Genomic DNA, 13,520 nt, shown 5'->3' with positions numbered 1-13,520 from the left:
GTGGGGCTACAAAAGAAACTTTATCTTGGGGGTAGGTGGAGCCCAGCAGCAGGGGAGTGCCAGAGGAAGGCGTGTCAAGGGAGGAGGTGAGACCCAACTGAGGGACGGCACTGGAAGAGGGCTTTCTCTCTTCACTCTAACTTGGAACCTCATTCTGCATAGAACTTTTTCAAAGTTGGAGGGAGGAGGTTGCCTAGAGTGGGGTGTTGCCCTCTGCGAGGATTTGGAGTCCCCTGGGCTCCCAGCAGGGAATGGAGAGGCATTCCCAGAAGCATCAGCTTCGGGCATCTCCAGAACCCTGGCTTGGTCCCTGACCAAGGAGTGTCCCCAACTGCTGAATAGGCCAGGAGTCGCCTTTCTCTAAGGCTTACATCTCTCCCTCTGGGGTGTGTCCTGCCCCTCCCTGAGTCACCCCAAGGGGAGAGAGGGGAAAAAAGGGAAGAGAAGAGAGGCATTGACTACAGAGGAAGGAAAAGGAAGCAGAGCAGAGGGGGGAGAGAGGCCACACAGGAGTGGGTGACAGAGGAGACTGCAGAGGGCAGGTCTAGGGCAGGAGATCGAGAGAGGGCAGGCCCAGGTCAGGAGGAGGTAGAGAGAGGGCAGCCGGAGCACCCCAAGGGGTGCCTCAAGAGCAGGTGGGGGCGGGGAGCCGAGGGGGCGGGCCGGCCATGTCCCACGGGACCTACTACGAGTGTGAGCCCCGGGGTGGCCAGCAGCCACTTGAGTTCTCAGGGGGCCGAGCTGGGCCCGGGGAGCTAGGGGACATGTGTGAGCATGAGGCCTCCATTGACCTCTCCGCCTACATCGAGTCTGGGGAAGAGCAGCTTCTCTCCGATCTCTTTGCCGTGAAGCCAGCGCCTGAGGCCAGAGGCCTCAAGGGCCCCGGAACCCCTGCCTTCCCCCACTACTTGCCGCCTGACCCTCGGCCCTTTGCCTATCCTCCACATACCTTCGGCCCAGACAGGAAGGCGCTGGGGCCTGGCATCTACAGCAGCCCAGGGAGCTACGACCCCAGGGCTGTGGCGGTGAAGGAGGAGCCCCGGGGGCCAGAGGGCAGCCGAGCTGCCAGCCGAGGCAGCTACAATCCCCTGCAGTACCAAGTGGCACACTGTGGGCAGACAGCCATGCACCTGCCCCCAACTCTGGCAGCATCCGGCCAGCCTCTGCGCGTTCTCAAGGTAAGAGCAGGCCAGCCCTCCTCCCTCCTGCCCGGGGCTGGAGAGGCTGGTGTGGACAGGACCCTGTGCCCCTGCTCATGCTGCTGAGTCTGCTTGGTGTTGCTCTGTGAAATGGACCCAACCCACAGTTCTCTGTGTTCACACCGCACCATGACCTCCCTTTCCTTCTCTGTGAATTCATTCCCACCCTGAATCCCCACCCAAAGCCCCTGTGGCAAGCTGACCTACTTGATCTCAGGCCCCCGCCAGCCTCCCTGCTGCTCACCATGCCCCCTCCTCTTGTTTCTCTGCCGCCTGCTTCTGTAAGAAGTGTCTACTGGTCATAGAACGGGAGACTCAAGACAGATTGAGGGAAAGTGTACTCAGAAAGTGTGAGAATATTGGCTGGGTGTCGTGGCTCATGCCTGTAATCCCAGCGCTTTGGGAGGCCAAAGCAGGAGGGTCACTTAAGGCCAGGGGTTGGAGACCAGCCTGGGCAACACAGCAAGGCTCCATCTTTACAAAAAAAGAAAGAAAGAAAGTGTGAGAACATGAAAGGGAGTTTTGGTCTCAAGCAGAGGACCCTGTGCATCTGGGTCACCATCTCCCAGAAGCAGAGCGATGATAGTTTTGACCTGAGAGACAGGAGCTTGCTCTGAGTCCTGTATTCCTTTGACGCAGTAAGTGTGCCCTGGCTGCCGAGATTCCCGCCCCGCCTCCGCTCTGCCTCCTAGCCAGCCCTCACCTCTCCGTCTCTCCGTGCCTTCCCCTCCAGGCCCCTTTGGCCACTGCCGCACCCCCCTGCAGTCCCCTCCTGAAGGCGCCCTCCCCGGCTGGCCCCTTACACAAGGGCAAGAAGGCAGTGAACAAAGACAGCCTTGAGTACCGGCTGAGGCGGGAGCGCAACAACATTGCCGTGCGCAAGAGCCGGGACAAGGCCAAGAGGCGCATTCTGGAGACGCAGCAGAAGGTGCTGGAGTACATGGCAGAGAACGAGCGCCTCCGCAGCCGTGTGGAGCAGCTCACCCAGGAGCTAGACACCCTCCGCAACCTCTTCCGCCAGATTCCTGAGGCGGCCAACCTCATCAAGGGCGTGGGGGGTTGCAGCTGAGCCTGGCTGGTGGACTGTAGGCACCAGGCTCCCTGGCACGGCCTAACTCTGCGGAGCCCCATCCTGCTGGGGGCCTAGAACCCTGAGACATAGACCATGGATAAATGGCAACCGGGGTGGCAAAGAAGGGCAGGACCCAGCATAACGATTATATGGCTGAATAAAGTTGCACTGTGACTGGGTGTTGGGACTGTTGGCTGTGTGTGTGTGTGTGTGTGTGTGTGTGTGTGTGTGTGTGTGTGTGTTGTGTGTGTGTGTGTGTGTGTGTGTGTGTGTGTGTGTGTGTGTGTGTCATGGAGGATCCTGGGGACAGAGGATGCATGTGGCTAGGTCTGCACCTCTTGTTTCCATGACCAAGTGGACATGTGGAAACACAGACATGCTGTCCACAGCCCACCCCCAATATACCACACAGCCAGGCCATGTATCTGTCACTCTGCTCTTCTCTCCCTGACATCCCCATCACCCCCTTCTGTGAGCTGAAGGCACATCCCCGCCCCCCACAGGACCTGGAGCACCTTTGTATGCTCTGCTAACAAAGATCTTCAGCTTGTAGGGAGATCCCGGCACCACACAGTCCTTCATGCCCAGGCCTGCTGATCCCAGGCCCACTCTCTCTCACCTTGAGGTATAGGTCTGGGAGCTCCTGCCCCAGATGACCATGGGAAAATTCCTGATGGCTCTGCCATATTTATGGTCCCTTGATCCAACCCACCATCTCTTCTCTCCAGTTCCAAAGCCTCAGTCTACCAGATGGACACCCTCCCCACGCTGCTCCCACCTATCCATTTCCATCCTTTGTCCCTCATCCCTGAGGCTCCAGTTCCCTAAAGCTTGAGAATTGAGTGCATGGGACAGGAATCAGTTGGGAAAGACCTGGAGACCGGATTTGTGTATGAGAACACGGTAATGAGAAGGAGGATGACAATCTGCCTGTGCCAGGGAAACCCATCATTCGAAGCAGCATTTTCTTTTGCACTGGACTACAGCCTAAGAGACAGAATGGTACGGTAATTAAGAGCCTCAGTTTGAATCTTACTCTGCTACTTACTAGCTGTGAGCCTTGAGCAATTACTTCTCTCTGTGCCTCAGTTTCCTCATCTGCAAAATGGTTGCAATATTTGTACCCACTCTGTAGTGTTGTTATATTCATAGAAAAAGAAAACTCTGCATGTAATAAGCATATTTGATTCCTCCATTTTGCTGGAACTGAAAGGACCTCAGAGATCTCATCTAAACTCATTTTGCAGGTAAGAAAACAGGCCGCAAAGAGGGGAAGGGACTTACCTGGAGTCATACAATTGTTTAGAGGCAGAACCAAAATTAGCTCCATAAAATCACAGATCTCAAGACGTGCTGGGAGAGACCTCAAGAGATCATCTGGTGGTCTCTGCCCTCAGACCAGCAAGATAGGGTGAGCCACATTTTATAGATAAAGCAGTTGAGGGCCAGAGGGGATAAGAGGCTTCTCCTGACACTCACTGAGTCCCTTTGCTGCCTCAATATGTGGTACCTGTCTCTCTACTCCATGCTCACAGATCCTCAGTACGAGTGTCACATGAATCACATTCAATAAAGAACAGTGCCCAACAGTGTCAGGGACCCAGGGACAGATTAAGGGCTTGTTAAAGTCTCTCCTAGGCCAGTGCTGTGAAAGCCTGAGTCAGACATCAAGGAATAATTTTCTGAGAGGGCGAGAGACTGGTGTCTGGATCATCCCAGATCTCTCTCCCTTCTTCAACTCTCCAGCAGTAGAGCCCTCCCACACCTCGGGCATCCGTGTGTGGCATGTCTACCTTGCCCAGGACTCAGTCCTTTTCCTGCCTTTGCCTCTGTGTCTCTCGGGCACCTCTGTGTTCTGGAGGCCCATGCCACAGGTCTGGTTTGGAGGGACAGATCTGAACCTTCAGTGGAGGGACTGATGGGAGCTTCCTGAGTTTGGAAGGTGGGGAGGTACCAGTCTCTGTGGGCACCTGGGAGAATCCTCACACCTTCCTTTCAGCCCAGGGGGATAGGTTGCATAAGGGGGGTTTGTACAGAACATGGTAAATGACTCAACCTCCGGATTTCCTCCTTTCAGCTCAAGACCACTGTCCCTTGACTTACTTTCAAGGTTCTGGGTGATGGGACCTGGGTTGCTTCAGCATCAAGCCCAGGCTTCGTTCCCACAGCTCTGAATTGCTTCCCCTCTCAGGCCCCTGCTCACCCCGTCAGGTCCTCAGGGCCGATGCCTAGTGGAGCCTTCCTGACTGGCACCCCATCTGGGGGAGTCACATCCCTGTCTCCCCACTGTGATCCCAGCGTGATGTGCAGCAGCTGAACACATCCCAATCCTTTGTGTCAGATCATATTCCAGGGGGATGAGTCAGAGCCAGAGGGCACGCTTCCTGAAGGAGGCTTTCAATCTGACCTCAACTGGTTTTGGCCAACGTAACTTATTCAACAAGTATTTGTTGAGTATCTTTTCTGGGAATGAGACAAGTTCTCAGCAGAAGGAGTAGGAAGAAAAAGTCAATAAACAAGTGTGCTGAATGTCTTCCTTTGCCCCTCCAGAACCCTCTCCACCCTTCATCACCCTACATAGTCCCCAGGTGGATGCCTCCCTACATCAACCAGCTTCCCAGGGGGTGGGAGTGAGACTGGCAGGAGGAGAGTGATGGGAGCCCCCTGCTGACTGGCACTCTCCACAGTCCCTCCCAAAGGATTCCTGGCCCTCAGGCCCCCCTGTGCTGGGCTAGCCCAGGGAACTTCACCACTCCAGGAGCTTTCCCCAGATACTGTTGGTTCACATCTTCATAAAGCACTTTAATTAACTTCTCCTGCTTACTCCATTTGAATAGCCCATTGGGAAAACCAAATAAACCAACAGGTAGGGAGGCTATTTTAGCTGGGGTGGCCAAGAAAGGTCTCTCTGAGGAAGTGACATTTTAGTTGAAACTTGAAAAATTTTGAGAAGGAGGCAGGTATGTCTTTGAGTGTAAGGGTGAACAGAGGGAAGGGTAAATGCAAAAGCCCTAAGGTGACCAAGAAAAAGGAAGCCAAGAGTGGATGCTGAATGAAAGAAGGAAGGAGAGGATAAGTAAGAAAAAGATGCGCCTTCCCTCCAGAATGGGGCTGCAGGGGTTGCAAATGACTATTTTCATTCCCTCTGTCAAGGAGGTGCCTAAGAAGCCGGGGGAGGTGGAGAGCAGGGTTCTCTCTGCCCCTGGATTCAGCTTCCCTGCCCCTTGGTCCTCATGTCACCTTCACCATAGTCAGGTTGTCCCCACTGGGGAAGGAGATGACAGAAAGGAGCCCAGGGAAGGGCAGTTAGACAAACGCTGCCTGGGGAAAGGCACCAGGACCGGGGACTCGATAACGTTTGAAAACCAGCAAATCAAGGTCCAAACAGCACACACATGCAGTCCTATGGCTTCAGCGTCCACAGCTCAGGCCCACTTTTCTTTCTGGAGCAGAACTGGGGAGCAGAATGAGACTCCTGAGCTGAGAGACAGGATCTTAAGCCACAGGGAAGCTGCAGAGGAGAAGGCAGATTGTGGGGAGACACTGCAGAGGGAGGAAGCTGCCCAAGGTGAGTCTGCCAAGGTCAGTCAGTGGTGGCAGTGGCTTGTGAAAGCTGTCCCCACCCCCCCTGCTCAGTGCACACCTCCCCACCCCTCTACACAGATTGCCACATGCCTGGGCCCCCAGGGCCCCCATCCCAGTGTTGCAAGATCCCGGTTGGGGTTGTGGGTGGAAAGGGGCCTCTTCACCTCCACCCCCTACCCTGCTCCAAGCCAGTGAGGGGACTATGGGATGAAGGGGGCTGGCTGTTCAGGAGACGCTGAGGCAACAATAGGCAGGGCTGGCTGAGGGCCTGTGCGCCTCCTCTCGGACAGGCCAGTCACTTCCCATCACCCTTACCAGCTCCCCCGCAGGCAGACCCCTCCTCTCGACTCAGCATGGGCCGCTCCAAAATGGGAGTGCCAAGCTGGACAGAACCCCTGGCTGGCCTCTGTTAGCTGCTTCCATAAGCAGGCCTGGCCTAGCCTCAGAAAACCTCAGTGGCACATGAGAAATTCTCCCCAAGGGGAGAGGGTAGGGGTTTTCAGAGGAAAATGGCTACAATTTAACTTTATCAAAATGGCCATCAATTCTGACTTCAGAGAGCAGTGGAAAGGTCCCAGGGCCTGGGAAGGGGCAGGCTTCTTGATAGGGAAAGACCCACCACAGAGCTGTAGCCTCTTGCTTCTCTTCTATTATTTATTTATTTATTTATTTATTTATTTATTTATTTATTTATTTATTTTACGTCCAGGGACAGACTATATTTTTCCCTTAGATTTGCTTCCCTTTTAGAAGAAACAGGGCTCTGGGGGTAGGTAGAGGCAAGCCACACATAGAATGGGTCCATCCCCTATACCCCATGAGCTAAACATCACCCTGGAGTCCTAAACTGTCCAAACCCCTATTGCGCCCCCACCCTCCGCCGCCCACACACACCTAGCACTGTCACCCCTGGCCAGGCTATCCAACCTTGCTGCAATCGGGACGGTTTGCAAAACGCCTTCTAGCTCCCGCTTTGTCACCATCTGAGGTTAGGACTGTACTCAGGAGATAAGCTCAGGCCCCACCCGCTCGTCCCCAGTGAGACTGCTGGCCTGCTGCAATCGGGACGGTTTGCAAAACCCCTGCTGGCTGCAGCTCTGTCACCATCTGAGGTTAGGACTGCACCCTGAGATAAAGCCTAGCTCCTCCCTCCAGCCCTGCCTTCAAACCTCACAGGCAGCATGGTCCCAAGAAATAGAGTTCCTGGGAGCCCACTCAGGGTCTGGAAGCATTACACAGGTCCAGTGCAAAGACCCCTTCTCCTTGGTCCTCCCCTCACCCCTTCTCCCCTCCATCCCCAGCCTCACCTTTGCATGCTGTCCTCATTACCATCCTCTCCTCACTCTCCATCTACTCACCTTCTATCTTCTATCCTCACGCTTCCATCCCTCACCTCCCTCCTGCCTTCTCACCACATTCATTTACTCAAGAAATACATACTGAACACCTACTTGAAGCCAAGCACTTTGTTATAGAAGCTATGGGACACATAAGGAGAACAGTCCCTATCCTTTGGGGGTTTATGGATTAGTGAGAGTGACAAACATAAGACCACAAACAAATCGTGGGCAGCGTCATCTAGCAAAAGTAAAGGAGTGACTGATGGCCAATATTAACATGAGTGCCTGATTCAAATGTGAGGGTCAGGAAAGGCTTCTTTGAAGGGGTAACATGTTGGCGGATATCTAAATGGGAGTAGGACTTCATCTGGCAAAAAGTGGGGGTCCCAACAGAAAGAAAAGTATACGCAAAGGTTCCCAAGCAGGTCCTTCTCATTCACTGACTGAAGGCTGGGGGTGCAGGGCAACATGCTGGGAGGAAGCAGAGAGGCTTGAAGAAGCTGAGGCCAGAAGCTCCCTTAGATGGGATTCAGAGCATCAGAGGGAGAACCGGCCTTCCAAGGGAAGAAGACATCTCCTCTTTTTTAACAAGAAACAGAGGAGATGGCAACAGAATCAAATACAAATAGGTTTGTAGCAGGCTGGGGCTGTTCCTATCTTATGGCTTTTATTTTCACCATGAAAGAAGAGATAACCAAAAGTCACTGAGCAGGAGGGGAGGCTGGAGGTTTGAAAGTATAAAATCCGGCCAGGTGCGGTGGCTCACGCCTGTAATCTCGGCACTTTGGGAGGCCAAGGCGGACAGATCACAAGGTCAGGGATCGAGACCATCCTGGCTAACACGGTGAAACCCCGTCTCTACTAGAAATACAAAAAGTTAGCTGGGCGTGGTGGCGGGCACCTGTAGTCCCAGCTACTCAGGAGGCTGAGGCAGGAGAATGGTGTGAACCCAGGAGGCACAGCTTGCAGTGAGCCGAGATTGAGCCACTGCACTCCAGCATGGGCGATAGAGTGAGACTCCGTCTCAAAAAAAAAAAAGAAAAAGAAGGAAGAAAGTATAAAATCCTAGTTGGTGAGGGTAGAAGAGGGAGCTCATTGCTGAGATTTCTGACTTGAGAGCGCCCAACTGCAGTTGATGATGACCACTTTAGAGTGACATGTCCTCTGGGATGATTTTGTCCAGTGGTCCTTAGATGCTTGAGAGCAAGTGTGGAGAAGACAAATGTCAGGTCCATCTAGAGTTGAGACTTAACCAGGGAGATGAGATGGAAAGGACAGACAGGGGAGAGGAGCTGAAGGCATTAACAAAAGGGGATTGCAGTGGTGAGCCTGGAACCTAAGGCAGAGAAGGTGAGATGTGAAGATGGGAAGGGCTGTGGTTCCTCATGAGCTTAATAGAACAGCTGCTGGGAGCCAGCTTGAGCAAACCACCATAAGGAAAGCAGATTCTATCAGCGTGGGATGTTTGATTCCGTTATTTCATAGGTGCTGCAGTTTCTGGTGGTGATAAGGCTCTGGGTATGGCCCTGGGAGAGGCTCACTAGGAGGAATGGAGGAGACTGTTAGAGACAGAGGGTGAGGGAGCCGAGAGGCCAGCCTGCCAGGGGGAGCATCCATATGAATGATGACCCCACCTGGACGACAGCTCTCCTCCTACCAGCCTCTCTCCACAGTCCACATTTCTCTCATCTCCACCCAGTTCCTCATCAACATCCTCTCTCCTTATCCCTAATTTCCTACTACCACACCCTTTTTCTCTTCTTCATCCCATCCTAACTTCTGTTCTTTTGTCTAACCTCATCCTCTCTTATCTTTCCATCCTCTCTCCTTATCCCCATTCTCTCCTCATCACCTTCTTTTCTCCTCACCCTCTTCCTCTCATCACTACACACTGGAGAAGCAGGATTACACAGTGGGTTCAAGCGTGTGCTCAGGTGCCTAACGATGTCGGTTCAACTCCTACACCGCCACTTACCACCTATGTACATTGCCTAATTTTGCTGTACCTTGACTGGAAAATTGGGATAATAATAATGCCTACCTCATGAGCTGGCTGAAAGAACTATATGAGTATAAAGCGCTTGGGCTGGGCATGGTGGCTCACGCCTGTAATCCCAGCACTTTGGAGAGACAAGGCAGGTGGATCACTTTGAGCTCAGGAGTTTGAGCCCGAGCAATATGGCAAAATCCCATCTCTACTAAAAATACTAAAATTATCCAGGTGTGGTGGCATATGCCTGTAATCCCAGCTACTTGGGGGGCTGAGGCTGGAGAATCACTTGAACTCAGAAGGCAGAGGTTGCAGTGAGCCGGGATCATGCCACTGCACTCCAGCCTGGGTGACAGAGCAAGACTCTGTCTCAATCAATCAATCATTCAATCAATAAAATAAAGTGCTTAGAACAACATGTAGGCACAAAGCTGTGCCCCATAAAATGATTATTATTCTCACTCTTTCCCTACCTCCTTGCTCCTTCCTCCTTCCTCCTTCCTCATCTTCATCTTCTTACCTCCATTACTGCCCTGCAACTACTTCATACCTCTTTACAGAGGCAGAGACAAATAAGACTCAGCCCCTGCCCACCATCTAGCAGGGAAAAAAATACAAAAATAAATGTCAGGATAACATAATAAGAGAGCTCCTTCAAAGACGTGAAAGGGATGCTGTTGGAGAACAGAAGATTTGAGAACTATCTCCACCTGAGGGAGCAAAGAAGTCTCAGCCAGCAGATAACCTCTGGGTTGGATCTTGAAAGATGAAGAAGAATTTGCAGTGTAAAGAGAAGAAAGACTAAAAATTAGCTGGGCATAGTGGCATGTACCTGTGGTCCTACTTACTTGGGAGACTGAGGCAGGAGAATCGCTTGAGCCCAGGTTGAGGCTGCAGTGAGCCATGATCACACCACTGCACAGCAGCATGGGTGACAAAGTGAGACCTTGTCTCAAAAAATTAAAAATCTAAATTTTAAAAAGACAGGAAGGATTTATTAAAATGCATGAAGTTTGAAGTTAAGATCAGCCCATACCGTGGCCAGAGCACACCCTGTCTCAGTATGGCCACAGGGGAGCAGCAGAGCATTAAGAGCTGCAGACTTAGGCCAGAAAAACCTAAGAAATCTGGGGGAAAAAAAGACTTCAGACACTTAGAGAAAAAGACTAGATTTGCCTTAGGGAAAAAACAACAGTCTTCTAAAGATTTGTACACACGATCGCGCCACTGCACTCCAGCCTGGGCGACACAGCGAGACTCCGTCTCAAAAAAAAAAAAAAAAAGATTTGTACACATGGTGATAATAAAAAAACAGGCCAGCTGTGGTGGCTCATATCTGTAATCCCAGTTCTTTGGGGGATCACTTCAGGCCAAGAGTTCGAGACCAGCTTGGGAAACACAGCAAGACCCTGTCTCTACAAAAAATTTAAAAATTAGCCAGGCATGGCGGCACACACCTGCAGGAGGCTGAGGTAGGAGGAGGGCTTGAGCCAGGAGTTCGAGACTACAGTGAGCTATGATCATGCCACTGAACTCCAGCCAGGGTCACAGAGCAAGACCCTATATCAAAAATAAATGAAAATAAAAATAAATTTTTAAAATATGCCAGGCATGGTGGCTCACGCCTGTGATCGCAACACTTTGGGAGGCTAAGGTGGGCAGATCACTTGAGCTCAGGAGTTCAAGACCAGCCTGGGCAACATGGTGAAACCCTGTCTCTACAAAAAATACAAAAATTAGCTGGTCACTATGGTGCGCACCTACAGTCCCAGCTACTCGGGAGGCTGGGGTGGGAGGACTGCTTGAGCCCAGGAGGTTGTGGCTGCAGTGAACTGTGATTGCGCCACTGCACTCCAGCTTGGGGACAAAGCAAGACCATGTCTCAAAAAAAAAAAAGTATAATAATAAATCTAAGTAAATAATAAAAGAACAGTTCTCCTCTGCATTGACAGTGTGTATAATATGTATTCTTTTTTCTTTTTTTTTTTTTTTTAAGAGATGGGGTTCTCCCTATGTTGCCCAGGATGGCTTCAAACTCCTGGACTCAAGTGATCATCCCACCTCAGCCTCCCAAAGTGCTGGGATTGCAAGCATGAGCCACTGTTTATAATACGTATTTTTCTATTTAGTATTTACCATAAACCACACACTGTTCTCAGTGCTTTATAAATATTCACTTACTTCTCAAAAACTCCAAAAGTACAGTCACCCCTATTTTACAGATGGGAAAACTGGGGCACTTGGTCAAAGTTACATATACATTTCTATAGATAAAAAGTGGCAGAGTGTGTTTGCCTCCAGAGTTTGGGTGTGTGAAAGCCAAGACCCTGGGCCCCTGGAGGGTCACTGAAAAATCAGACATGAGGCACATTGAGTAATAGGAGAAAAGGCATACACATTTATTTATTTATTTATTTAGAGATGGAGTTTTGCTCTTGTTGCCCAGGCTGGAGTGCAATGGCGCCATCTTGGCTCACTGCAACCTCCGCCTCCCGGGTTCAAGCGATTCTCCAAAGGCATACACATTTATTTAACATGTACATATGAGAACCTTCAGAATGAAGACCTAACCCCACCCCCATAAAGTACAGCTTATATATCATCTTGAGGTTACAGGAAGAATGGTGCCTTGGATCCTAGCAAAACAGGTTATAGGAGGGGTGAAAAACAGGAATTCTGTTGAGGGGCAATAAATGATTACTAAGGAGAATGAATGGATCTGGGAACAGAGATTAACTTGTAAACAGTTCTAACAGTGAAAAGGCCTGTTCAGGTGTGGTTACATTCTTGGTCTTAGGGGAAGAAGAAAAAAACTGCTTTACTTGTTGAGTCTGGATCTTAGGCAGATAGGGCCTGTGCTTTGGGAGAGATGAGGGGTGTTGGTGTGTGTGTATGGGGGTAAGGCAAGATGGTCAGAGACCTTGAGGCTTCTTCTTCAGTTCAGCATGTCAATGCTGTATTTTGGGTTACGGTTTCTGAGCCCCAACAGGTGTCTCCCTTGTAATCAGTAGTTTCAACCACAGTTCTGGGATGTGAAAGTATAAAATCCTTGGGAAGTCAGCAGCCCTACTCTAAACTCTAGTCCATGTCGGTCACCAATTAGCTATTAAAATATACTACCTAAAACAGCTGTTTCTTCAAAAGTTAAATAATGGGGTTAGGTTCTATGTCTTTATCCACACACTGAAGACCAGGCCTGAAGGGCTGTGCTGAGTGGTGTGGACACAAAGACCAACAGGAAGCAGGCTTACCTTCAAGGACTTCAGGATGTGGAGGGAGAGCCGCTAAGCCCACAATTATAACAGAGGATGACAGTGTTCTGTTAGGAGCTGGGAGGAGAGGCCCCTCCTGTGAGGTGGTTCCCCACCCACTGTGCCAGGTGTGGAATTTGGGCTGGGGGTATTAAGAAAGGCTTCCAAGGGTAATTACCAGAAAGGTAGGAATTAGCCAGGCAGGCAGGGGAGGGGTGGTATCCAAGCAAGGGAAACAGGATGTGAAAGCACAGCATGAGCAAAGAAAACAGAGTTCCTTAAGAATATCTTTGAACATTAATGTCCATTTTAAGAGTTTCTTGACCGGGCGCGGTGGCTCACACCTATAATCCCAGCACTTTGGGAGCCCGAGGCAGGTGGATCACCTGAGGTCAGGAGTTTGAGACCAGCCTGGCCAACATAGTGAAACCCCATCTCTACTAAAAATACAAAATAAAATTAGCTGGATGTGGTGGTGGGCGCCTGTAATCCCAGCTACTTCGGAGGCTGAGGCAGGAGAATCGCTTGAACCCAGGAGGCAGAGTTTGCGGTGAGCCGAGATTGCACCATTGCACTCCAGCCTGGATGAGAAGAGTGAAACTCAAAAAGACAGAAAAAAAAAAAAAAGAGTTTCTTTTCCCTCCTCTGCATGCCTATAAGCAGCTTCTGTGAAACCTAACAGACCTAACACAACAGCCTCTTAGAGGAGGTGTCAGTCAACTAACATGTATTTGTTGAGCACCCACTAAGAGCCCTACATAGATGTAGGAGGTGCTAGAAGTCTTGTAGTTTAGTTAGAGGCCACCCAGTTCTGAAACTGGGGCTAGTGAAGTGCAGAAGCCTTGTTTGCCCATGTCCAGTGAGGCCAGCAGGCAACTACAAAGCAAAGAATACCTCTGTCCCCCACTTCCCCTATTATGGTGACACCAATTTTCTAGTTTTTCTGTGAAGGTTCCAAGGTTTTCTGCTCAGAAAGGCACAAGAAATAGGATGAGGGATGGAAAGGATTAGGAAAGAGTTCCCGGCCAGGCACAGTGGCACACACCTGTAATCTCAGCACTTTGGGAGGCTGAAGCAGGAGGA

The 13,520-nt window shown here is 51.0% G+C and overlaps 1 protein-coding gene across 1 annotated transcript; it reads left to right on the top strand.

The window, feature by feature from the left end:
• The first annotated feature begins 504 nt into the window (after nt 1-504).
• CEBPE (CCAAT enhancer binding protein epsilon) lies at nt 505-2,450 on the top strand. Its single transcript, XM_032179966.2, has 2 exons — nt 505-1,178; nt 1,933-2,450. Exons 1-2 carry the CDS (start codon nt 669-671, stop codon nt 2,266-2,268), a joined length of 846 nt encoding a protein of 281 aa, XP_032035857.1. The 5' UTR covers nt 505-668; the 3' UTR covers nt 2,269-2,450.
• Nucleotides 2,451-13,520: the final 11,070 nt, after the last annotated feature.

Source organism: Hylobates moloch, unplaced genomic scaffold (assembly GCF_009828535.3).
Source record: "Hylobates moloch isolate HMO894 unplaced genomic scaffold, HMol_V3 SCAFFOLD_16, whole genome shotgun sequence".
NCBI lineage: Eukaryota > Metazoa > Chordata > Mammalia > Primates > Hylobatidae > Hylobates > Hylobates moloch.
The sequence above is the reverse complement of the archived record's forward strand: the minus strand, read 5'-3'. Positions and strand labels throughout refer to the sequence as shown.

Excerpts from the sequence above, each read along its gene's own strand:
- CEBPE (XM_032179966.2), top strand. The coding sequence starts at position 669 with ATGTCCCACGGGACCTACTACGAGTGTGAGCCCCGGGGTGGCCAGCAG. Across the intron at positions 1,179-1,932 it reads AGCCTCTGCGCGTTCTCAAG|GCCCCTTTGGCCACTGCCGC; the intron begins GTAAGAGCAGGC and ends CTTCCCCTCCAG.